We start from the raw sequence: 25,301 nt of genomic DNA, 5'->3' as shown, positions 1-25,301 counted from the left end.
TAACAACGCAGTGCATTTTTACCCCCATTTAAATCAATCATGGGCTGCAAGTTTAGGACTGACCCGTTCGTCTCGTCCAATCAGCGTCGACGTTAATGCATTCGCTTTCCAGCAACCAATCAAATTCCAGAGTAAGGGATTTGTCCCTCCCTCTCTGAAATGTCTCGCTGTGGCCATTTTACACTTGCTTGCCTGAAAATAAAACACCCCATTTACCTGGGCTTCAGCGTGATATTTACAGAACAATTGTAGGTTACATGAGTTACCGGTGAGTTTTCCCTCAAATTTCACACAAGACTGCACTTGTATTTCTAGCAGCTGACAGTCGTTTAGAGAGAATGTCGCCTCTTGGACTAGCTAACCAACCTCAAGCTAACATAGTTAGCTTGGCCGCTAACGCAGTTGACCGTCACACGTCATTGTTGTTGATTACTCCTTTTTGGATTGCGGGTTGATCCTGTGCGTTGCGCACTCAATTTATTTATTTTTTATTAATGGTGCAGGGTTATTTTGCTGTTTGTTTATTTGTGGCTTTTAGTTAGTAGTCTGTGTAGCACTGAGAGAAGTCATTTTGATATGTCAAAGTTGGAGAAGTCATTGGATTGTGCAAGGTTTTAAAAATTAAAATCAATCTAATTAATTATTCACACTTTGCACAGCCTATGACTTTAAGGTACCTGCTCACGAGGTTGTACAATTTCAGCGTGGCTCTATAACGTGTTTCATCTGAAGTGATGTGTGATTTGTGTGCTGCATTTCTGTAAACAGAAGAACGACTCACTAGGGGCAGAGTAAGTGGATCAGCATGGACTATGAGAGAAGGTGAGTTTAATGTGATTTTCACGTCTTTTTCGCGCATTTTATCACACAAGTCTCTCACGCAGTTTTTTGTGGTCAGCAGGGGTGGGCGAGGTGATCGCCTGGGTCGCTATGGTGGCACTCACAATGATCACAATTTCCGGGACATGGACTATCGTGGCTATGGCCAAGAGGAAGAGGAGGCAGGCACGGGATTTGATGTCAGAGTGGAGGGTGATAGACAGTATGGCAGTGATGAGCAGTCACTGGGTATCCATGACTTCTCACCGGGTTGTCTGCAGGAGCATCCGGGGTTTCATCAGAGAGTAGATGGTAGAGGAGAAGTAGGGCGTGAGGGGAAAGGGCTACTGTGGTCCCCTCACACCTCACAACCTGATCTAGCCCATCCTATACTCCAGCGAGAGGAGGAGGGATCCAGGCAGGAATTTGAGCAGTTACGGCCTGGCCTTCAGGAAAGGGGACGGGGGAAAGGTGGAACAGGCTTTCCGGAGAACAGTGGCCCACATTCAGGAAGCAGGGAAAGCAGCTGGGGTCGTGGTGGTTCCCATTCCGAACAGGTGGAATTCGGTACAGGCAGACAGCGAGAGGATGACAGGTTTTCTCGTCCTGGAGCAGGAAAGAGAAGGGTAAGTCAATATCAGTCCATCTTTATAATTACTACAATACACATTTAATTGTTGTTTGGTTTTGGTTATTAATTTGTGGCGGATGTGTGTAGGCTTTTCCAATGAGAATGGAGGAGCATGCTGGCCCAGACCTGTCCCACAAAGAGTTGGATCAGAGAGACCAGGATTACCGTGCAGAGCTAGACCATAATCAGCGGCCCAGCAACATCATAATGCTTCGTATGTTGCCACCCAGTGCCACTGCCAACGAGGTGCGTATTTGTCTCAACAATGGCCAGTTGATGCGCAAGTTGTTTGTGAAAAGTTTGAAGCTAGAATTCTCCTTTGTCCATAGATTCGTGCACAACTTCAAGAGCAGGGGATCCAGCCGAGAGAAGTTCGCCTGATGAGGAATAAATCTTCAGGTGAGAAGTTGTCCATTGCCCCTCTTTTCTTTTGTGTTTCTTATGATGCTCTTTTTTTTCTTTCTTTTGTTTCTCAAACTCATGCACTGCCAACACTTCCATTTCATTGCTTTTTCAGGTGACTTTTCCATACCTGCTTTGTCTTTTCTTTTATTAATAAGTGTCTTTTCCTCTATCCTTGGTGGCTATCTTCTGCTGTATGGTAGATACCCAATCATATTTATCAACTCATACAGATCGAAGTTTTGCATAGCTTCCTGCTTTGATACTTTGGTCTACAGATGTCTGAAGTCTTGCTAGCATTTACACAGGAAAAAGAAAATTAATGCACGCTTCACAGCCCTGACTATTTTTTCCTTTTCTTTTTTTTTAAGAAAGCATTCATACCATCATAAGTTGTAGTTTTTTAGTTCATGACTTTGTTTTTCCTTTCCATCTTGGCGCCCTTATTGTCTTTATCCTTTAACTTCTGCCTTATTGAAGCGGGGTGTGTCTGAGTAGGTGTTGTTCACAAACTAACAGCGTCAAAGAGGAATCGGCATCTGAAGCAGATTTTGCTATTGTCGCTATTTTAGATGCAAGCGTTGCTGCTACTTGTCAGCTACATATGTTTCAACCATACCACTCAGAAAAGCTTGTGGTTCTTTTTGTGTCATTTTTCTTTTCCATTAAGGTCATTGTCTCACTGGCCTCCCACTTTGCTAACTCTCTGGTTGTCTGTAAGGTGTGCTTATCTTACACCGGCACACTTCCATTCCCCCACACTGCTCTCTTTCATACATCACCGTTTTACTGTTTTTGGTCTGTCTGTCTGTGTGTGTGCGTGTTAGGAAAAGTACTCATGTAATAAATGTTTAAATGCTGATCAATTTGTAATTTCAATAGTTACATATCTATATTATCATTTATTGCAATGTCTGGACAGGATATGAAGCATTTAAGAGGCGACCTGCCATCACAGAGCTAGATTGTTCTGACTCGCAGAGTAGGAGAGACATTGGTGTGCACGTGTGTGTGTTCTCTTGCTGCCTGTGTGCTTCATCATTAAAAACCAAAGAGCTCAGTTTCAAACTGATGAGTGGGTAGCTCTCTCTCTCTCTCTCTATCCCTCCCTCTTACCTTGACCCTACTGAGTTACTTGACATTACATCCTCCTGCCCATGCAGAGAATTTGACAGTGCCTCTCCAACTGACTATCATGTGTGGTATTTTTAAAGGAGAGAGGAAGCAATGATTTTTTTTTTGACTGGTGCTGATACAGGGTCTCTCTCTCCTCTGTATATGCAGCACTAACCCCTCACTGCGTTGTTGTTGTTATGTTGTTGTTGTTGTTCGGTTGCCATGGCGCTGGGCGGTGTCCAGGTCAGAGCCGAGGATTCGCCTTCGTCGAGTTTAATCTCATACAGGAGGCCACCCGCTGGATGGAGACCAACCAGGTCACTCTCTCCTACACAGACACAAATACACATATATAAATGTATTCAGTGAGACACAAAAGCTAATCTCATACAGTCACGTCATACCATCCTGTGCTTAAAATGCATTCTAGCATAACAATAAAAATTAGAATGATTAAATAACATCGGTCCTCAGGTAGGTAGTGCTTGAAGGAAGATTCCTCTTTTCTTTCCACAATTACAATTAGACAATTCAAACCAATTCATGTTGCGTAATTCTGACAACCAAGGGGTAACTTGATAGTTCTCATAGACGAGACCTCCCAGTCAAACTGATCATCATTCGTCCATCATATTCTCCTCTTTTATTCAGTGACTTGTCTCGCTTTCTTTCCTGAGTTCACAGTACCACCTTTGGGATAGTATGACAGTGTGAATATAATGTCTCACATGGTCTGTTGTATGTTGAATCAGAACCAATATATTGCTTCATTTTCTTGTTTTTGAGCTTTTCACATCTGCCATGATTACATCTTTAGGACAGAGCTATTGTCTCTTTGGGGGACAAAGGTGGTGACAATGGGATGGGTTGTGTGGACAACTTTGGAAAGGTTTCCCCTTAAGGGGGGAGGGATGACACAATTGAACAAAGCACATTGTGTCCTTTAAAAATGGGCACTCACAGACTACATATATACCATCTCACCGTCCGTCCGAATTTCCTAAAGCTGAAGGTCAATTCTCTGGTGTCCTCTTCCTTTCAGCCTCAGTTGTACTCTTTCTCTCTATTCCTCTCCCTCTCTCTTTTCCCTTTCACTCTCTCTCATCTCTTGTGAGATGAGGCCTTTCTATGGCATGTGTGGCCTAATTATCACTGATAATCATTCTTTGTTATTCCCCCCTCTCTTTCTTTTTCCTTCAGGGAGTGCTGTCGATTCTAGGGCAGAGAGTGTCGATGCACTTCAGCGACCCCAAACCGCGTGCCAATGAGGACTGGCTCTGCAACAAGGTCCGGTGCTTGCTATGAATTACCACGATGTACAATTTGAATGCGTGTTATATAATATAAAGCCAGTCATTCATTTGGCTAATTTATGAAGATTGTTAACAAGGTTGTATAACAATTCAACAGTGTGGTGTACAAAACTTCAAGAGGAGAGAGAAGTGCTTTAAATGCAACGTTCCTAAATCGGGTAAGGTTTCACTCAATGTTTCACCTCTTCTCTCCTTTATAACATGAGGTCTTGCTTATTGAACAGTAATACTAACATGTTGTATTTTGCCAGAGGCTGAGCTGAAGTTGCCCCAGGTACAGAAGGACTTGCCTGTTGGTCTTCAAAAGGAGGGAGCCCAAGGTTTGTTGCCCTTGCCAGCACCTTACCACTCTTCTGGTCCTCCTGTCACACCGGGCCAAGCTCCACAACAGGCAGATGTTGCTAATGACAGTAAGTCATCTCCTCTAATAACAATGAAAATAATAATGCTAATATTGGTGATGATGATAATCATCTCTGTTAATAAAGCGTCTTTTAATTTAAGGCTTACAAATTGCTTTGACAGACCAAAATGGAGTACTGGGAGGGAAAACTTTAAAACATTAAAGAAAATATGTGGACTTTACTTAAAAACTGAAAACCTCATATTAAAAACACAACAAATGTAATTGTATAAAGTCATCACAAATGACATCAGATAAAAGCTGCTTCATAGATGGTCACAAATTCTGACCCTGGTCTTCCCAAGTAATTCTTCAAAAAGTGAAGGGTTTTAATGCCAAAAGCACCTACAACTGCCTGAAGGACTCTCAGGCTGCAAACTAGTTCCTCAGTGGTTAAAATTTCTGCTATATAGCTTGGTGCCAGACTGCCACATGCTTTGACATGATGAATACACTTTAAAATCAGTTCTAAAAAGTGCAGGGAGCCAATGGAGAGAAGCCAGCTTTTGGGTGATGTGATGCCATCTGCTCAGTAAAAAGCCAGACTGCTGTATTCTGAACCAGTTGGAGGTGAGAGAGTAACTTTCCATTAATTCCAGAGAGAAGGAACTTGAGCCTTACTAGAATAAATTAATGACATTATTATTTTTTTGCCAGGTATGACACTTGTACAGCAATTCTCATTTATAGGAAGCAAGACTGGACTTTTTAAAACCCACGAGAAAAGACTGAAGTTGCAGCCCCAATTTTCTGACAACAAGCTTTACACACACACACACACACACACACACAAGATACAGGACCTAGGGAACTGTAAATGGTGTTTGGTTAAGGTTGTTTGTAGGACTGAGCAATAAGATTTCTGATTTTGAGATATAAAGTAGAAGATTTTGTGCCAACCAACAACTGGCATCACTGAAACAGTTTAAGAGGGGTCAGGAGATCTCCTGGGAAATCTTTGTCATCAGTATAGCAGTGAGAGGGGATATGAAGTCATAAAACGTCACCAAGTGGAAGCAAATAATTAGGACCTAAAATAGAACCCTGTGGTACACCCACAGTGACCAAGAAGGTTTGTTGTGAAACGTATAAATGGAAATACTCGTGTTCCTCATCATAGCAATATTTTCTTTTAAGAAACTTGGGGGATAACCTTATGTCTAAAAATTGTTTTTAATGATTTCTTTCTTGCCACCTTACTTAGCTAAAGCTTGTAGGCTTTGTGTGCATCAGTGTACTTGGGTCACAAATTGTTTCATTTTTAGCTGTAAAAGACTGTTTTTGTCTTTTTGTCACCCTGAGATGTGGTTGGGTGGGTTGTGTGGACACCCAAGTTTGTAAATGCGATGAGTCACGAACAAGGTGATGGATTTGAAATTCATGCCATAGCTGCATCTACTAAAAATCTCTGGACTAGTTTGAATTTCACTGACTTTAACCTCAAAGTCAGAGGGTTAGGGTGAATGCAGTAACTCAAGTAGGAGGTTTCAAATTTATACCATATGTGCATCTACTTGGGAGCTAAGGGGTAGCACTGACAGCTGCCAGTATTTGTTATTTGTTAATGCATCTTAAATATACCTCATCCACTCTCTCAACAGCTTTGATACTAAGGAACCTTGGCCCACATACATCAGTAGAAGCTATTTTGTCTGCTTTGGCTCCGTTTGCTACCCTCTCCCCTTCCAACGTTCGTCTAATCAAGGACAAACACACACACCTCAACAGGGGCTTTGCCTTTCTACAACTATCTACCATAGTGGTGAGACACAAGCTCACACACACATACACACATAAGCCAGGGTTGTTTTTGTTTTACTGACTTGTATCTGAAGTAAACTAAGCAAAACCTTTTTAGTTTTAGCTTACTTATTGTATTTTTTTAATGAGCTTTGTCTTAAATATGCGTTCACCCACCCAGTGGTCTGTGTGTGTTTAACAGGAGGCATCTCAGTTGCTCCAGATTTTGCAGGCTCTCCAGCCACTTCTATCTATTGATGGGAAGGTCATTGTAGTTGAATTTGCCAAAGGCTCCAAACGGTAAATGCTCACACACCCAAACTTAATTGCAAAGAACATACGGGGACTCCACGCTTTACTATATTATAATTGCACAGTGGATGTGGGTGGCTGTAGCTCAGCAGGTAGAGCAGGTCAGCTACCAGTCGGAAGATAGGTGGGTTGGTCCTGGCTGCTCAAGTCTGCATGCCAAAATATCCTTAGTTAAATACTGAACTTTAAGTTGCTCTCCTGATACATCAGTTGAGGTGTGAATGTGTGTAAAGGTTAGAAAGATAGAAAGCTTGGAAAAAGGTGTTTGCATGAATTAAATTGATTTATTTATATAGCACCAAATCACAACAACCGTTTCCTCGAGGCCTTCGACGACATGGTGTATAACGTGCTTTGTGTGCTAGAGCAAGGTACTATGTAAGAGTCAGGCATTTTACTGGAGTGTGAAATTAGACTAGTAAATGGACTGATCACATTACAAAGAAATGCAGGTTGATCATGTGATTATTAGAATTGTAAAGCATTTTGTGAATGTATTAGAAGAGCAATGATGGTTGAAATGAAGCTATTCAATGTAACAACCCTCCAAAAGCTTTTTGATTAAAGCCCTCACTCTGTCTCTTGTCTATGTTAGGGATGTGTTTGTAACGGATGGTAGCAGAGTGAGTGCTGCTACAGTGGCCAGCACCGCTATAGCTGCTGCACAGTGGGCTGTCACTCAGGTAAAGTTTGACGTATTACAGCATATATACCACATCCTTAATACAGATTGCATGATCACTGTATTTATTCTTTTAAATTCTCAGACCTCTCAAAATGGACCAGGTGGAGGCCAGAGTGTTGATACAAGTGTGTATCAGCAGGGGGCAGCAGTGACATACAGTCAGGAAGGGCTTGAGTACGCAGGGCAAGATGGCACAACTTTCAAGCCCCAAGCAGATAACAGGGTTACTGCTTTGACAAGTGGAGTAGCTTCCCTGAATGGAGCCTACGCGGGAGGAGCAGCCCCAGGTTTGTATGACATGCCAATAAGTTTATAACACACACATATCTGTATATCATGTAGTTGCATACAATTACATTAAGCTTCCTCTGAAGCCACTTATTTGCACTTGTTTGCCCATGTGCAGCTGTCATTTCATCTGAGGCAGCCAAACCTGCCTCAGTGGTTGTGCAGCAGCCGCTCATTCATACACAGACTCCTCTCATCACCACAGCTGCCACCACACCGGGGACACAGGTAGAACTTGATGCCTTTTCCTTCTTCCATTTGTTCCTTGTGTTTTTCCTGTTTTTAAAATCTCTGTCACTTCACAGGTTGAAATAGTGGGAAAACCACAACCAGCTGCACCCAGCCAGCCTGCAATCCCAGGCACTGAACATGAGCTCCAGCAGTATCGTAAGGCTTCATGTATTTAGTGTTCCCTCTGGGGAATTTACATCTTCGCTAATAATTGCAAATAATTGCTGCTGACTACTGGCAAGCTTACCTTTCATTCAGGAAAAAATATTGAAAATCTGACCCTGATGCAAATACCATGTGTCTCATACTACAGCTGTGCCAGATGTCTCCACTTACCACTATGACGAAAGCTCTGGCTACTATTATGACCCATTCACAGGTCTCTACTATGACCCTAATTCACAGGTAAACAGCCCAAAGCAATCTATATGTTTTGTAGGACATTTGTGTGTGTGTGTGTTTTGCTTATGCCCCTTGGTATTTCAATCTGTTTTTGCATTTCCCTTTGTCTTTGCAGTACTACTACAACTCTCACACTCAGCAGTACATGTACTGGGATGGAGAGAAACATACGTACATTCCTGCTGCCAGTCAGTCAAACACAGAAGGTGCTCCTCCAAGTGATGGTGCAGCTCCTTCAGAATCACTGTTTGCTACCTCTGGCAGCAAGGAGAAAAAAGACAAACCCAAGAATAAAACAGCTCAACAGGTGCTGATACACAGAAGTCAGCTTTTGGACATTATCATTTCTGGTTTAACAAATATATCTGCTAATGGCTAATTGAAGTTAGATTTCATAATTTGCCACCCATTCAGTTTGACACTTAAAATATGTAGTTAAGTAATTTTTAACTGAGTTTCTTGTGGTTTGTTATAATAGATTGCCAAAGACATGGAGCGTTGGGCTAAAAGTCTGAACAGACAAAAGGAGAACATGCGTTCTGTGTCTTCATCCCCTGCCACCGGCTCAGCAGCACCTCCTGGTTATACTCGGGCACCTGGACACAGTCGCCTAGATGATCACAGGGAGTCTGCGAGTGCTGATGCAGGCTATGCTGTTCTAGAGAAAAAGGTGTGTTTTATCTGTAAATGTCTGAACCCTCAGGGCACGAGGTTGTGATAGTGGCTGTCTCTGAATCATAGACGCAGATATGAACAGATCACTGAATCAATGTTTTTCTGTCTTCCAGGGGGCACTGTCTGAACGGCCTCAGATTTTTTTGGATCAGATCCGCCAAAGTGCAGAAGTAAGGAAGTGGGAGAGAGAGATTTTGTAGGTGTTAGAGGTGTACATTTTCTTTATTTTCTTCTTTTTATTGTTCCCAGTCGCCTCCTCGGCAGCAGGGTCTGGTCCCAGCCTACAGTGGAGAAACTGACAGTGAAGAAGAAGGAGGCGAGAAGGATGAAAAGGAAGGAAGATTGACAGACTGGGTTAAACTGGCCTGTCTGCTGTGTAGGAGGCAGTTCCCAAGCAAGGAGGCCCTCATCAGGCACCAGCAGCTTTCTGAACTACATAAGGTGGTTTAAATCAAGTTTTCCTTCATCATAAAAACTCTACAAATGATAAGTAGCATCAGTGCTCTGTTGAGGAGCAACACCATACATTCTGCACTCGTGTGCACAAGTACTGAGGCACACCACCAGCTGCTGTTATTGGTGATTAAAGGCACAATTGTGAAATTGGAGAATTTGAAAGTGGGCAGATGCAGGTGCATACATGTGCTTATTATGCACTAAAGCAAGTTGAATTTGGTTTCTGGCTTCTAAAGCCTGAAAGCAGAGCCTATAAATGAAGATCTTATTTATTTTAATCGGTCCAGTGAAGCAAGGTCACCTTAATCTACTTGTTAACAGCCGTCCATTCAGATTCAGTTTTACAGGGTGTGTAAACTGAACGTTGCATATAAGACCTTTGTGCGCAATACGAGTGTAAAATCCAGTTTGGCATTCCTGTTGCAGCTGTGACTTGAATTTCACTTCTTTGTGCCCTCAGCAAAACCTGGAGCAGAGACGAGCCCAGCAGGAAGCTGCAAGCAAAGAGGTTGGTCAGTCCTCCACATCTGCAGAATAATGTTGAAATGCGTGTTTCTTTTAAAATAATTTTATCTTGTCTTTTTGCAGAGACTAGCAGGTGGACTTGACGGTCCTGAACTTAAGAAGAGGAAGTTTAACCCCATGTAAGGAAGCAGCAGTGATGCCACTAACTAGACGCTGTATGTTTTTTTGCAACTTATTCAGGGTTACAGCTTGCTATTGACACTGCCATGGACTGGTTCCTTTTTGCTTTAGTTTTATTCTAGTTACAGCTTTGTGTGGCGGTGATGTTGGTGCAACTGTATAACTTAACTATGATGTATGTGACACAACTTATTTGTGCTTGTGTGTCCCCTTACACTTTTTGTTTTCTTCCTGTAGTGATGGGGTCACAGACACTAGTCTGGGTGCAAGAATGCTACAGGGAGGTGTGAAAAGAGGACTGCTGTTGCGCAATATGCAAGTGGAGTGACCATTAATCTTCCTGACCCACGAAGGACAAAGACGAAGCCCAGCACGCAACACTTCCCCATTAACATCATATAGATAAATATATTTAAAAAACTTCTTTTGATTTGACATTAGTTACCTCAACAATGGCAGTGCTCAGTGGTAATAATCTTATGAACTGATCCTGTAGCAGTAGATGTCAGGATATTGCACAGATTGCACCTTTTTGCTTGCTTCCTGAATGATGCAGTTTTGAGTTCTCACTTGCTTCAGAGCCTGTGTGTGTGATAAACAAGTTTTGTGGACGGGAAAACATTTGCGGTCTTTATGTCAGCAAATTGGGATTTTTAATATTACTGTCTATGCACCATAGATTTTTTTTTTAAAATTAATGCTATATGCCTTGTCATTCAGTGAATGACTAATCTGGGCTTGAACTGTGTACATTTTAAAAAGAGCATTTTTATACAACAGTGAAAGCTAACAAACTCGTGGCCTCATGAATTGGACAGGATCGTGCTAACACTAGTGTATAGGGTTAAAGTGTCTCAGTTTATCATATAGCAGGTGTAGATTCACATTCGCTAACTTTTCAGAGAAGTATTTTTTATTTCTGTATTTGTTCAGTAATGTGACCGTGTTTCATCAAGCTCATGTAAATGAATTCAAAATAATACATTTTCACCAATATTGACTCGTGTATTGTGTGGGCTAGTCAGTAAACTGTAGCTAATATGGCAACATTTTGCATTGAAATTTCCAAAGCTGTTTATCCGCACAAAAAGAGGAATGTAATGTGACTGTTGGCATCGGGTTTGTAAAGCAACACTGAAATGGTGAAACTGTATCGCTGTTGCAAACTACGTTTGTGTTCCTTAAATTAATTGTGCTCCGGTTACTGCGGAATGGTTTCTATGGTGATCAGCAACAAATCCAGTCGTCGGTTTGCTGAGAGCCATCGGAGAAAAAACACTTGGATTACCTGTAATAACCAATAAACGTAGCTGTCTTTCCTTCATATTACGTTGGGAGGTAACATTCGTAGTATGTCATTCACAGTGTCTGCATGTGTTGGCAGTTCTAACATAAATGTACAAGGCTAAACCCTGTAAACAGACAGCTAGCTTGGTCGGGCAGCAGTCACAAAATAAGCAAGTTAGCTGGTTGGAAATCCTGTTGCAGTTCTCTAATCCGCTCTTCAGCTGGTCTGTAACTAGTCAAATTATAAGGCTTACTAATCGGGATGTCTGACTTTGACGAAGACCCAGTATTATCGGATGTTGAAGGAGGAGAAGAACACCTTAAAGAAGCCGAAAATGAGAAGGTATGAAAGTAAATGGGGGGCATGTGCCGAGCATATTTACAGCTGACTCGTACATGTTAGCGGATATCTCTGCTGTTAATTTGGTATGAATCACGTGCCTCGCCCTGATTACCCAAACAGACTCAAGGTAATGTCTTTGATAAAGTTGGAGCTTGTCTGTTTACTCGTGTGTGCACCATTCAACCCCCTACCCAGGGTATTTTCTGGGCATATTAGTAATAGGTCACTAGTTTCCAAAAGAGGCAGCTTATTGTAAAGTGCTCCTACACGTGGTTTTGAAGCTCTTCCATGTCTACATTCTAGTTGTTGACTAATTAGTGACAGTTTGAGCCTTGGGAGTGGCCCTGCTCTGCTGGCGGTTTTACTAACATGGATTAAGCCTAGTCTTAGAATAAAAACATTTATCAATGAAGATCTTTATTTTTTTCTGACGGTAGGCTTGTCCGGGAAACTGTCTTGGCAAAACAGTCAAATCAGTGGCTAGTAATTTGTTGGTCCAGTACTATCCAGATATATCTTGAGTAAGAGAAGACTTTTGAATGTTAATTCTATGTGGCATAGGTTCAACACGGAAACATTCCTCACAGATTTTGGTTGATATATTGACGTGACAGCATCACACAGTTGCAAATTTGTCAGCTGCACATCCATGATTATACACGCCAAGGTGCTTTATTGGATTCATCTTCAAGGGACCACTCTCAAATTATATGAGCTTTGTGACATTGCACGCCATCTACCCAGTAGAAGATGAGTACATAAAGAGCCATTGTCAGCAATGACTTTTGATAGGAGAGACTGAATCCATGCTTTCATGTTGGTTACACCAGTTTCTGACCCTGTCATTCAATGCTGTAGCAGAAATCAAGACTCAACATTTTCCAATATTTTGTTGTCCAATTTTGTGAATCTAAATTCAGATTCAGTTTCTTACTCGCAGGTGACAGGAGTGGAGCTCAGTGTGGTCTTCTGCTGCTGTTGCCCATCCTCTTCAAGGTTCAACATGTGATGCATTCAAAAATGCTCTTTTGTATATTTTGGTTGTCATGTGGGATTATTTGGGTTACTGTTGCCAACTCAAAGCAGTCTGGCCATTCTTCTCTGAGATCAACAAGAAATTTTTGCTCACTGGATATTTTCTCTTTTTTGGACTACTCTCTGTAAACCCTAGAAATATTTGTGTGGGAAAATCCTGGTAGATCAGCAGTTTCTAAAATACTCAAACCAGCCTGCCTGGCACCAGGAACCGTGCCACATTCAATGTCAGTTTTCTTCCCCAATCCTTTGCCCAGTTTCAGTTTCACTGGGTCGTTTCAGCCACTGACTGGGTTGTCTTAACTCTGTATGTATGCCTAAATACATTGAGTTGGTGCCATTTGATTGGCTGATTAGATACTTACCCTAATGAGCAGTTGAACAGGTGTACCGAACAAAGTGGCTAGCCTGAGCTTCACCTTACATGATAACTTGCTGTCATTGGTTTATCATTGTGCAATTTAAGCTGTCATTCATTTTGTGTTTTGAATAAAATAAAGTTGTAGTGCTTTTGTCGTTTCTGTGTTGAAGCCACTAGCCTTTCATTTATATCTCATTTTTGTACAGGTTGAAGTTCAACATTTAACTCAAGAAATCATAAGTGAAGGGCTGTCATTGCTTTGCCGAACAGGAAATGGATTAGCACACGCATTTGTCAAGCTGAACCTTCAGAAAAGGTAATCAGAGAAAGATGCCCGCAGAGCAAAACTGTTCTGTTAACTTGAACGAGTTTCTTCTGATTCAAACCAGTTTTCTTCACCCTTAGAGGACTGGAGGATATAGCTGCAATCAACAGTTATATTCACATACGTTTTCTGGATTTATCCAACAACCACCTTACTGATCTTTCTCCTTTGTCATCTCTGACCCAGCTTCTTTGGCTCAAGGCAAGAAGAAATTCCTTATGCATTTAGTTAAGGACATCTTTGTGGCAGTAAGAATCTCTTTAATTACGTTTATTGAATGTAATTCGTCTTTTGTAGGTCGACAATAATTCTGTGATGTGCTTCAAAGAGCAACCGTTTGCTCAACTGACCTACCTGCAGTGGCTGAGTATAGCAATGAATCAGCTAACTGATGTAGATGGCCTAGTTGGGCCTGCCTTGGAAAGCCTCAATCTTACAGGTTGGTTTATTGGTTTTACGTCAGGTAAAGTGGAATGAATTTATTCAGCTAATCTGGCAATCTCTACGGCAAAGTCAGTCAAGTAAGCAACCGTTAATAGTTGGGTCCCTTATCCAAGCCGCAGAAGTTCTTGCAAGTATAATAAAATACGTTAAGCGAAAGATATTGTCACTGTTATTTGATATAAATAGTTGTTCCTGCAAAAAGATGGGAATTTACTGTTCCACATGTTATCACTGTTAAAAGCAATATTTGACTTAACTAAAGATGCCAACAAACCTTGTGTGCAGGTAACCATATTCAGAGGCTTAATGGTTTCCAGTACGGCAGTTTTGTAAATCTGGTAACTCTAGAGTTGAGGGGAAATCACTTGGAAACCACTGATGGCATCAACCTTCCACATCTCCAGCAATTGTATCTGGTACACAAAGTGTCTTGGTTTGGTTATTAACACAGACATGATTGATTAAGTTAATCCCTTACCACTACACTAATCCCCATGTAATAAACCAGGTACCTGGTTGCTTGTGACTAGTCTTGCTTTCTGTCTAGGCCCAAAATGCTATCAAACGTCTTGAGGGTTTGGAGAAGTTAGAGCGCCTCACCACACTTCACCTTCGAGACAATCAGCTAGAGTCGCTCGACGGCCTCAGTCCCAGCATGAAGTGTCTTCAGTACCTCAATGCCAGGTGCATGCAGTCACATGGAAAACTTCAGTCCTGTGAGAGACTAAGTAGACACCATAATTAACTAGATGTAACTTGAAGTAATTGTGTATGACTTAATCAGTCTCTTACATTGTGGAGGAATTTTGGTTCTTTACAACATTGCTTCAGTTCGTTGGGGTTTGGGGGCATTTGTTTATGAACATCTCTCTTAAGGTTCTGTCAAAGCATTTCACTGAGACTGAAGTCTTGACTTTGACTGGGACATTGCAACACTGTGGCAAAACATTTTCTTTTCCAGACATTCTGTTGTAGATTTGCTGCTGTGCTTGGGACTGTTGTCCTAAAAAGTTTGTTTCACTGAATGATTGCAAGGTGCCCAGGTCCTATGGCTACAAAGCAGGCCCAAATCATCAATCTCCACCACCATGGTTGACAGTTGACCCGAGGTGTTTGTCCTAATAAGTTATGTTTGGTTTTCACCACAAATAGTGCTGTGCATTACAGGCAAACATTTTCACTTTTGTCATGTCTTTCCAAAGGACTTTGTTTCACAAGTCTTCCGGTTTGTTCAATGCAGCTTTGCAAATCTAAGCTGTGTTGCCAAGTTTTGTTTTGTTTTTTAGAAGGAACAGACTTTTTCTTGCCAACTCTTCCAATTAAGCTGTACTTGATCATTCTTTTTTGTCACAAATTAATCAACTCAGTGAATCAAGTGCAATTTGAGTAGTAGCTCTTGGCTGCTACTTACCTTCTTAATTCCAATGGAAGCAGTTATGTTGTACTTAGTTTTTCACAGCCCTGCAGAAAGTCCTATGGATAACTTTATTTTTCACATGACTGCAATGTGATGTAACAATAAAGATCAGTCATAATAACGCTTCCAATAATCCAGTCAGTAAAAAACAAAACATGGTATTAATCCCATAATTTGTCTTCTTTCTCCCTTAGAGGCAATGCAATCATAGATGAGCCTGCTCTACGATACATCGGCTTTCTGTCACAAAGCCTTCGCGTGTTGGTTCTCTCTGGGAACCCAGTCGCGGAAAATTCCGAATACCGGATAAATGTGCTGATAGTAGTGCCACAGCTGGAAAGACTCGACAAAAATCCTGTCTTCCCCGAGGAGAGAGCTGAAGCCTGGGAAAGAATCAGGGTAACAAAAAACAAAATATTTTTTTATTTTTGGTTTTATTTTTTACCCTTTTGATTTAGTGACATTGTGTAATTTCAGGAACTTCAAGAAGAGGAAATGTATGCACAATAAGATGTGTAATTATGGCCAGAATGGGGAAGTGTTGGACTGACTTCATTTTTTCTTTTTAAATGGCAGACCTGTTGTCTGTTGATGAATGACCACATACACCTCTGTATGAAGTACTCTATGTTTGATAGAGTAGCTCAATCATCCATGACTTTGCACAAAAAGTGTTTTTCATTTCCATACACTCATTGTTACAGCTGAGCTATTTAACAATAAAGTTTTAGAAAATGTTTATTTCTGATGTGTCTAAATGCAAAAATGACAACTGATGCGAGCTGAAGTGACTCTGGCTAGTACCTTGTGCCTTAGTACCCTGTATTGTTCATAGACGGTGGTGTTAGACAGACTCCATGTGTTTCCCTGAGTAAGGATGAGAGAGCAAAATCTGCCGTCGGCTTCCTTGTTGGCAGCCATCCAGCTACAGTTTTAAGGGGACAGTGACATTATGGGCCTGTGTGGCTAATCAGCAGATTTCGGAATCAGATCCTGCGTTTGTTTGACTGGCATTTAAACACACCATCATCACTGCATAAATATAACCAGGACGTTAACGTCCCACTTGAAGAAAACATTCATATTATAGCAAGTTAAGAAAGTTGTTCGCACATCAGTGCAGTGCAGCTCCACTTGTGGATACCTGTATTTTCCATAAGGGTAGTAGAATAGGGGTCCACGCTTTTGTTACTGTTATTTTGGAAATTTACTGATTTTAATGAAACGAGATCGGCATGAAGCAACATTTGTATCTTGAACACGCTGAGAGGGACTGACGAGGGCGGCTTGAACCACCACTCTCCCTCCAATGGTTTGATTTGGTGGGCGTGGCTGTTTGAGGAAACAAAACCCGTCCTGTGCGACGTCTGCCCCTCCTCTCCTGCACTTAACACCGGGCAGCTAGCAGCTCAGTGGCCCAGCGTTGACACGACGACACCGGGGAAGCAGCCTTCGCACTGAATTAACCACGACTACTACCTGAAGCAGGCGACCATACGTCCGTAAACCATGACTAGCTACCACAAACCCGATGAAAAGACTCTGCAAGGACTGAAGGACGTCGCTAACAAGCTCAGGATCAACTCCATCAAGGCAACATGCGCCTCTAACTCAGGGTAAGTTGTTCAGAGTTGCAAACATTAGCTGGAATATTAAATAAATCCTGTATACAATTAAAAACACACACATATATGTAGTATGTGCTATAAGGTTACTGGGGCGAAGGCGTGCACTACCTCTGGGCCTGGGTGCACGTGCTGCAGATTAAATTCACGCGGTTACCGAGCCACGGCAAGCCGCTAGCAGCAGGTTTGCTACCTGATGTTGTGCGACTGCTCTGCGAAACGTTTTAATAAGTTACGCTGTGACTTGAGGGTAGCCGAGCCCACAGCTATTGCAAAGGCTACCACATGCTAACAGTGTTTGTTTGGGTTTTTTCTCTGCAAAGTAAATGACGGCCTTATTTACTGGTGGCTAGACTCTTAGGCACTCTAGCCTAGCATACATGCGTATTAATAAGTTCAAGTCAAGTGGTTATAACATCAACAGGCGTTTACTAGCTAACAGAAATCACATGATAGGAAAGGATGGATCTCTTGGTTGCGTTGAGGCTGAGTTTTGCTGCTGGCTCTTAGTCTGTTAAATCGCCAGCTTGAGGATATCTGCGTTAAGTATGGTAAGTCTGGGAAATGGCTGTTGGGAAGGGGTTTGTGGTAATACTTCATCATAAACATTGGCGTTCCCAGAATGCCAGAATTTTCTTTTTGAGCTATCGCTGATCTCTTCCGTGTCGCTGTCGGGAAGTAACCCAATAGGTTGATTCGAGTCCAAGCGGGAAGTAGGAGTTGACGAGGGTGTAGCTTCATAGGGATTAGTGTGAGCGCCCTTTGCTCGGTTAATATTCACTTTGGAGAGCAAATGGATCTATACAAGGGCTACAATATCCAAAACTGAAACCGTAGTTTGTGAGTTGGCGCTAATCAAGTCATGTCACCTACTACATTTCGCATACAACACAACACTTTGTCTAGACTTGTGTGACGCAGACTAAAGCTTAGAGTCGCATATCCTGCTTCATAACATCACATCTGAGACAGAAACGTGGATGTTGGAATCAAAGACGCAGTAAAAACACTCAGCTTTATTTATAGTATATGTCAGCCACCTGGCCAGATGCTTTAGTTTGTGCTTGATTCTTACAATTATCCCTCAGCCAGTTGGTGTGCATTGTGCAATTTTTATTTCTTTTTCATAATCTCAAATGCAGCCTTAATGGACAGTTGACTAACCTGTTTCCTCTTGTTTCTTGACAAGGAAATGCAGGAGTTTATTCTAACTGTACTATGAGGGCTTTATAAAGATTATATCCCTTTTAAACAAAGGACTTCTTGAGGAGCATTGTTCCTCAACAGTCAAAGTTACACTTGTGCCTCTTTCTTTTCCTTGTGGTTTTTCTGACTGTCCTTCATTTCTCAGCAGGTTGTCTCTCAACAGAAGAACACGTGGTAAACGGAGCATTGAGTTATTTTAAAAGGTTTATGCTGATGTTTGTTCAGATTGGATAATTTGTTCCAAGCATGGTTGATATGCGATTTAACCTGCATAGGGAAGCTGAGATGTGTTGGGCAATGTGGAATTTCTAAATGGTTACAGTACTCGAGACTGTGTAGCAACTAACAGTTTCACAAGATTTCTTTTCCTCTGAAGTGTGGTAACCTGGCTGCCTTCCTGAGGCAGTGATGGTCTAAAATAAATAACAATTAACAATATATGACTTGTGCTAAAGAGCATCATCATTTGGCATATTAAATGTTTGCTGTGTCTTGTAAAACTAAAACTGAGCGTTTGTTTTTGTGTTTTTTTTTTTGTTTTTTTGTTTTTTAGTGCAGCAACACATGCATGTTCGTGCACTTTGGGTGGAGTTTCTTTTCTTTCTAACCTGTCTGCATTTATACTGTCACAGTAGCCTTTCTGTTGTTCTCTCTCTCCAGTCATCCCACATCATGTTGCAGTGCAGCTGAGCTCATGTCCGTGCTCTTTTTCCACGCCATGCGCTACAAAGCGGATGATCCTCGCAATCAGTGTAACGACCGCTTTGTTCTCTCAAAGGTAGGTGCATATCCTTTAATTGAGATTAATTGCTCTGTATCTGGTCAGCAAACCTGAGATCTGTTAACACTCTCCTTCTTATTGCCAGGGTCATGCTGCACCTGTCCTGTACGCTGCCTGGGCAGAGGCAGGTTTTGTGAAAGAGTCTGAGCTGGTTAACCTGCGTAAGATTGATTCTGACTTGGAGGGACACCCCACACCAGTGAGTTGGGAATCTTGAGACCCATTCTGTTCATTATTATTTTTTTGGAAGAAAAAGACAAAATTGTGTGCAAGCCACTCTCTGTATCATGTACAACTTCCCTTCTTTCCAATTCTTCTTTTCAAACACAGAAATTGGCTTTTGTTGATGTAGCTACTGGATCTCTGGGACAGGGTCTTGGGGCTGCATGTGGGATGGCCTATACCGGCAAATACCTTGACAAATCCAGGTCAGTGTGTTTATGTATCAGTGTCAAATCATAAGACTACCAAACATTTCTTTAAAACTTGCACAGGGTTACCTGAAATATTTTTGCACAGTTGTCAGTGTGTGGTGTTAATCTAAAGTGGATGCTTTATACTCACATTTGCTTAAGACCACTTAAAAGCCGTCTTATTTACTCTAACTAGGAAGTTTCTTCAGTGGTGAAATCCTGTTACTGTTGTTGTTATAATCTGTTGCACTGCAGCAACAGAAAAATTCTCAAAGTAGATATTATGGAAATTCTCATGTCTGTTATTAACTGACTGTGTTGTAGCTATCGTGTGTACTGCATGCTGGGAGATGGCGAGTGCTCAGAGGGCTCAGTTTGGGAGGCCATGGCCTTTGGTTCCCACTACCAGCTGGACAACCTGGTGGCTATCCTGGATGTTAATCGGCTTGGTCAGAGTGAGCCAGCGCCTCTGAAGCACGACATGGAGATCTACCGCAAACGTTGTGAAGCCTTTGGGTCAGCACGTGCATTTATCTCAGCTCATAACCTGTAGAAACAAACTGTCCAAACTTGACCTTATTATTTGTCTTTCCCTGTATCTGTCTGCTTTTTGATGGTCTGCAGACATGTTCAGATGTTAATAACATTCTATGTGTGTAGGTGGAACACGTATGTTGTGGATGGACATGATGTGGAGGAGCTGTGCAAAGCTTTCTGGCAGGCTCAGCAGGTCAAAGGCAAACCGACCTGCATTGTTGCCAAGACATTCAAGGGCAGAGGCCTCAAAGGTTGGTGTGAATAATTTTTTTGTATCTAGTTAGAACTGTTCTCTGAATTTTAAACATGACTTATTTGCCACTTAACTGTAGGTATTGAGGATTTGGAGAACTGGCATGGAAAGCCGATCCCCAAGGACCGGGTGGATGAAATCCTGAAAGATCTGCAGTCACAGATCCAGGTGCCCAACAAAACTCTCTGCCCTGATCTGCCCAATGAGGACACAGCGCCAGCTGACCTTAGCCCCATCTCACTGCCTTCACCTCCAGAATACAAGAAGGGAGACAAGGTACCTTCAGAGTTGCTTGTTTGCGTCTAGTTTTAGTTTTTGAGTATTGGGATCTTTTGGCGTAATGGGTCCAAAGTCACTCAACACTGAGTGGTCAGCAGTTTAAAGTTTACTGATACAGTTGTCAGCATGAATCTTATTTAGCACGAGTGGTGGCTTTGTTTCATTACTAATATGGCACAAAAACACCACCTGGAACACTTGTCCACACTTAAGGGTCTTTATATAATAAATATAAATATCCACTTTCCTTTGCTTTTTGTCTGCTCAGCCACATGCAAACTCCTGCTAGGTTAAAGATATCGAGAAACTTTGCAGTGTTTACCTGTAGATACAGCGGAGACGCAGACGTCAGTATTGACAAGCAAATTTTTCTTATCTAGGGATGTAGTTGATTAGAAAACTAGTTTAAAGTTTGCCATCCTGGTTAGTGGACACCAGAAACTAAAAGGTTAAACAAATTTTTCACAATTTAATGTAGAATTTGCTTAAACCTTGGGACTGAGAGTTACTGAGCTGTTGTAAACCAGAATTGTGAAATTGGAACAGTTTGGCACTATTTTAACCTCGAAAGAAACTGGTGAATTTGGGCTGCGTCAAATTATTATGGCTTAACTAAAGCGTGCATATCCACAATAACCTGGAATACGAGAAGACGGGTGCTACTAGCACTGCTAACATGGCCCCCACTCTGCAGTTATCTAGTAATGGCATCATGTGCAATATTGTGCAATGTTAACCTCTTCAAATACCTTTGAAGCACACATGCAGTATTTGTACAGGCGGTGTGTACAGGGCTTAAAATCTTCCATGACTGAATCCCAGTGTTATTTTCTATTGCACTGTTTTATATCCCCATACCTGTCAGAGCTGGAAGATTAAGCACATCTTAACTGTCATTATGATTTTGTCTTTGAATGATTGTGAAAACCGTTCACGTTTTTGTTCCTATGATATAAAGAGGGTGCAGCAGTTTTTACAGCAGTACAACTTTCTTCAGCTGGAAGTAAATCTCAGACTTTCCACACATGAACCTGTGAAACATCGGATGTAGTTTGCTTTTTGCAGCTTTTGCTAACTGCGGGGCTGACGCTGTCTGAAATGAACATGATTTCAAAACTGATGTGTGTGAATTATTGTGACTGTGCAGAATCTTGTGCTGCTCATCATGTTGGTAAAGGTTCTTTTTCACATGTATGTGTTAAAGTGGATATAGCTAAGCATAGCAATCAAGGCTGTTTGTTGCTTAACACATTGTATTTTCTGTTAGATGGCAACAAGGCAGGCATATGGTGTGGCACTGAAAAAACTGGGCCAGGCAAGCCAGAGAGTGGTGGCACTCGACGGAGACACCAAAAACTCTACTTTCTCAGAGACCTTCAAGAAAGCCTTCCCTGATCGCTACATCGAGTGTTTCATCGCTGAACAGAACATGGTAAACGATCCTTCAGTGCTCAGGCTGATTTATGCTAACTATTAGTCAACCTATTGATCCTGGAACCCTGTCACAGTTATGAGAGACTAGTACCTGGTTTGCTCTTCAGTACTATAATCTGCTCCAACTTGGTCTAATCTGTTACTGTACATTCACACATGATAATCCGTCCTCTCTGCTGCTTCTCATTTGTGCCCAGCTGACTTTGCGCTTAGACCCTTACTAACCACATCCACTGTCATTTTAAACTAAACAGTGTTGCTGATGTCTCCTTACTACCACAGGTAGGAGTGGCTATTGGCTGTGCCAGCCGTGACCGCACTGTTGCATTTGCCAGCACATTTGCAGCATTTTTCTCCAGGGCCTATGACCAGATTCGTATGGGCGCCATCTCTCAGACAAATGTCAACCTGGTAGGGTCTCACTGCGGAGTCTCCATCGGTAAGCTTTTCATCTGCTGGATTTCTAGTGAGCAGTGCAGGTGTGAGTGTCTGTCATCCACTCATTGTATTCTGGCTTCAGGTGAGGACGGTCCGTCCCAGATGGCGCTTGAGGACTTGGCCATGTTCCGCGCCATCCCAACATGCACTGTGTTTTACCCCAGTGACGCAGTGTCCACAGAGAGAGCTGTTGAACTGTCATCCAACACAAAGGTTGGTGGCCACCTTGTGGTAGCTTGATGTCTTCATCCTGTTGGAGAGCACTCAATATATTGTAATGCACTTTCCATTTTCAGGGTATATGTTTCATTCGTACAAGTAGACCAGCCACTGCAGTCATCTATTCCCCAGATGAGAAGTTTGAAGTGGGTGTAGCCAAGGTAACCTTTTTAATCTCTTTTCGTTATAAATCTAATGCAGTCAGTCTTCATACCAAAATGCCCACCCCAAAAATGTTTATACATCTATCTCTGTGGTCAGGTGGTTCGCCAGTCTGATGATGACCAGGTGACTGTCATTGGAGCTGGTGTTACTCTGCACGAGGCCCTTGCTGCTGCTGACACGCTGGCTGCTAAAGGTAACCCACACTGCCCTCTAGTGGACACGTGCTGGTATTGTTATGAGGACACACAGGGCTTAATGCAGGGACTCCTCAACTGGCCAGTGAACCACTATAGCCTCTATAAACCTGTAAATTTCCTTATGCATTCTTATAGGAAAGAACATCCGTGTGATTGACCCATTCACCATCAAGCCCCTGGATGCTGCTACCATTCTGGCCAGTGCCCGAGCAACAAGGGGACAGATCATCACTGTGGAGGACCACTACAAGGAGGGTAGGTTGAGTCTGTGCATACAGAAAGCATGTTTGTGAAAGGGCAGGAATTTTCTTATGGAGGCAACAATCATGGCTCCTAGACGTTAGATGGGTTTGGTTTTAACAAACAAAACACAACTTGAATAAAGGAGCATCATATCATGATTTGCTGTGTTGTAATTTAAAAGAAATGCCAACATCACTTTTATGCATTCATTCCTTTTGACGGTCCTCCTGTGTCCAGGTGGTCTCGGTGAAGCGGTGCTGTCAGCAGTGGGAAGGGAGCCTGGTATTGTTGTGACACGTCTGGCAGTGGCTGGTGTTCCCCGCAGTGGAAAGCCTCAAGAGCTTCTGGACATCTTTGGCATCAGTGCTAAGTATATTGCCGAAGCTGTGACTCAGACCTTCGCAAACTAAGAACTGCACTTCATTTTCCCTTCTCGTTTTTGTTTTAAATCACAACAAACTTGCAGCTGCCAGGCACAACCATGGAAAACCTAACTTTCAGTTGCTACTTGAGTTGTGCTAACCCTGTATTAATATCAGAGATGAAGGGAGATGAGTGCAGTGCGGTCATAGCCTGTAGTGCTGATGGTACTCCCCTATGTGCACCTCTTAGTATCCTTGCCTCCAGATGGGTTCTGCCGTTTGCTGTTATACATGTTTTCAGAGTCTTGTAAGGTGCACAGTTAAAAGCATCACTCAATACTGTACTTAAAGTGTTATGCTGATAGATGAAAAGCCCATCATACAGCAACGTGTCCTAGTGATGAGCTTCAACATCTGTGGCACCGACCATCAATGCTTTCACATTCCTGGCAAGCATTCCTATTGTCCTCCCTCTCCGCTGGTAGCGCTGTTACTGCTCGTCATAATATCATTTACTAGATTACTTTTGTAATTGTGTTCAGTAACTGCCTTCAGTGCTTGGCTATTCCGTTTTTAAACATCCCACTGTTTCCTGACCACACGGGTGTCGCACAACATTTCCAGTGCTTAAGGTCACAGAGATGCTATTACTGCTGTAGTGTGAATTAAAAATAATTCTCCCAATGCTGTTTGTCTGTGCTTATTTATATAAGCCGAGGCCAAAGTGTGGACCAGCAGTCGCAAAGTAAATGTCAACAATGAAAGTTTCCACTGGTCTGTCTCACACACACACACACACACACACACACACACACACACACACACACACACACACACACACTTCCTGAAAAATGAACTGGTGTAGTAATGAAGTTATAAAGGATCAAAAATGATAATTTATTCAGTGTGAAGGTGAAAATATGAATGGCTTCATTTTAAATAAACTTAAGTTAGTCTATAAATTACAGAAGTGGATTCTGAAGGGCTCACATGAAGTGATATCTGGACCCCTGCAGGAGGCCACATCAACATGTGGAATTGCTAGAAGGTTTGCTGTGTCTTCTACCAGAGTATGGAGCAGAATCCAGGAGACAAAGTTCATGTAACATCATTTTAAGCTTGACCAGTTCTGTGGTGTGTAAGTAGTCGTCCAGGAAGGCATTTACACACACACACACACACACACACACACACACACACACACACACACACATTGAAATCCTTAAACCTATTGTTACACTGGTGCAGTGGGTCCTGGGTTCCTTCATACTCTAAGCCTCTACACTCGCCTCACCTAAACCCAACTGAACACATCTGGCATATCATGTGTCATTTTCATTTCCCCTAAACAAGACCTTCCCAAAGTGTGGGGCCCGCTCGAAACGCTGTTTACGTGGACGAAACGGCTGCGTGTTGAAAAACACCCGTGTAGGTGCGGACATAGTTTATTTTCGTTCTACCTGCAGGTTACTTGTATTTGCTTAATTGTTTACTAAATGTTTGAGGTGTGAAATAAACCGCAACTGAGCAAAATATGGGCGCGTGGTTGGAGGGTGTGTTAGTGTGTGCGTGCGTGTGCGCGCGAACATTTTTCTATAAAACAAAGGGGGGCCCAGCAAAAAAAGTTTGGGAGCCACTGCTCTAAACAATGCGCCGTTCTTTGTTCCTAACTCATTAGGTACTTTTTAAAATAAATGATTATGAAATGGTAAATGTCCTGTATTTGTAAAGCGCTTTATCGTCCCCATGGACCCCAAAGCGCTTTACACATCCAGTCATCCACCCATTAATACACTGGTGCTACATTGTAGCCACAGCC

At 42.2% G+C, this 25,301-nt stretch overlaps 3 protein-coding genes across 6 annotated transcripts; all 3 read left to right on the top strand.

Moving 5' to 3' along the window:
• The first annotated feature begins 140 nt into the window (after positions 1-140).
• On the top strand, positions 141-11,447 carry rbm10 (RNA binding motif protein 10). Of its 2 annotated transcripts, none has more exons than XM_013910701.1 (23): positions 141-268; positions 769-822; positions 902-1,445; positions 1,538-1,696; positions 1,780-1,849; positions 3,212-3,285; positions 4,169-4,255; positions 4,379-4,439; positions 4,533-4,691; positions 6,286-6,446; positions 6,627-6,724; positions 7,332-7,419; positions 7,504-7,708; positions 7,828-7,937; positions 8,015-8,096; positions 8,254-8,345; positions 8,458-8,649; positions 8,821-9,012; positions 9,131-9,187; positions 9,267-9,458; positions 9,934-9,981; positions 10,062-10,153; positions 10,356-10,417. In XM_013910701.1, the coding sequence occupies exons 2-22, from the start codon at positions 806-808 to the stop codon at positions 10,119-10,121; spliced, it is 2,748 nt and encodes a 915-aa protein (XP_013766155.1). In that variant the 5' UTR covers positions 141-268; positions 769-805; the 3' UTR covers positions 10,122-10,153; positions 10,356-10,417. The 2 variants fall into 2 exon arrangements, with proteins under 2 accessions (XP_013766155.1, XP_005732540.1); XM_005732483.2 differs by having other exon boundaries at positions 142-268; positions 10,062-10,117; positions 10,356-11,447.
• A 102-nt stretch (positions 11,448-11,549) lies between these two features.
• lrrc23 (leucine rich repeat containing 23) lies at positions 11,550-16,072 on the top strand. 3 transcript variants are annotated; one of them, XM_005732481.1, is made up of 8 exons: positions 11,550-11,748; positions 13,351-13,460; positions 13,550-13,670; positions 13,767-13,908; positions 14,199-14,329; positions 14,461-14,597; positions 15,525-15,729; positions 15,808-16,072. In XM_005732481.1, exons 1-8 carry the CDS (start codon positions 11,668-11,670, stop codon positions 15,838-15,840), a joined length of 960 nt encoding a protein of 319 aa, XP_005732538.1. In that variant the 5' UTR covers positions 11,550-11,667; the 3' UTR covers positions 15,841-16,072. The 3 variants fall into 3 exon arrangements, with proteins under 3 accessions (XP_005732538.1, XP_013766156.1, XP_005732539.1); XM_013910702.1 differs by having other exon boundaries at positions 14,461-14,629; positions 15,527-15,729; XM_005732482.2 differs by lacking the exons at positions 15,525-15,729; positions 15,808-16,072 and adding an exon at positions 14,949-15,088.
• A 614-nt stretch (positions 16,073-16,686) lies between these two features.
• Positions 16,687-24,166, top strand: tktb (transketolase b). Its single transcript, XM_005732478.1, has 14 exons — positions 16,687-16,946; positions 18,822-18,939; positions 19,028-19,141; positions 19,273-19,370; positions 19,680-19,871; positions 20,016-20,143; positions 20,225-20,421; positions 21,692-21,856; positions 22,141-22,297; positions 22,379-22,509; positions 22,593-22,676; positions 22,777-22,873; positions 23,013-23,132; positions 23,358-24,166. Exons 1-14 carry the CDS (start codon positions 16,840-16,842, stop codon positions 23,528-23,530), a joined length of 1,881 nt encoding a protein of 626 aa, XP_005732535.1. The 5' UTR covers positions 16,687-16,839; the 3' UTR covers positions 23,531-24,166.
• Positions 24,167-25,301: the final 1,135 nt, after the last annotated feature.

The sequence above is a fragment of the Pundamilia nyererei genome, unplaced genomic scaffold, assembly GCF_000239375.1.
Source record: "Pundamilia nyererei isolate P.nyererei 1_Seehausen unplaced genomic scaffold, PunNye1.0 scaffold00047, whole genome shotgun sequence".
Classification (NCBI taxonomy): Eukaryota; Metazoa; Chordata; class Actinopteri; order Cichliformes; family Cichlidae; genus Pundamilia; species Pundamilia nyererei.
This window is presented reverse-complemented; position numbering and strand designations above follow the sequence as displayed.

Bases quoted from the DNA above. Each gene is read 5' to 3' on its own strand.
- rbm10 (XM_005732483.2), top strand. The intron at 4,256-4,378 runs GTCCGGTGCTTG...ACAATTCAACAG, and splicing joins AGGACTGGCTCTGCAACAAG to TGTGGTGTACAAAACTTCAA. The intron at 9,982-10,061 runs GTTGGTCAGTCC...GTCTTTTTGCAG, and splicing joins AGGAAGCTGCAAGCAAAGAG to AGACTAGCAGGTGGACTTGA.
- lrrc23 (XM_013910702.1), top strand. From the start codon at position 11,668: ATGTCTGACTTTGACGAAGACCCAGTATTATCGGATGTTGAAGGAGGA. The intron at 11,749-13,350 runs GTATGAAAGTAA...ATTTTTGTACAG, and splicing joins AAGAAGCCGAAAATGAGAAG to GTTGAAGTTCAACATTTAAC. The intron at 13,909-14,198 runs GTTGGTTTATTG...CCTTGTGTGCAG, and splicing joins GGAAAGCCTCAATCTTACAG to GTAACCATATTCAGAGGCTT.
- tktb (XM_005732478.1), top strand. From the start codon at position 16,840: ATGACTAGCTACCACAAACCCGATGAAAAGACTCTGCAAGGACTGAAG. The intron at 20,422-21,691 runs GTACCTTCAGAG...ATTTTCTGTTAG, and splicing joins AATACAAGAAGGGAGACAAG to ATGGCAACAAGGCAGGCATA. The intron at 23,133-23,357 runs GTAGGTTGAGTC...TCCTGTGTCCAG, and splicing joins GGAGGACCACTACAAGGAGG to GTGGTCTCGGTGAAGCGGTG.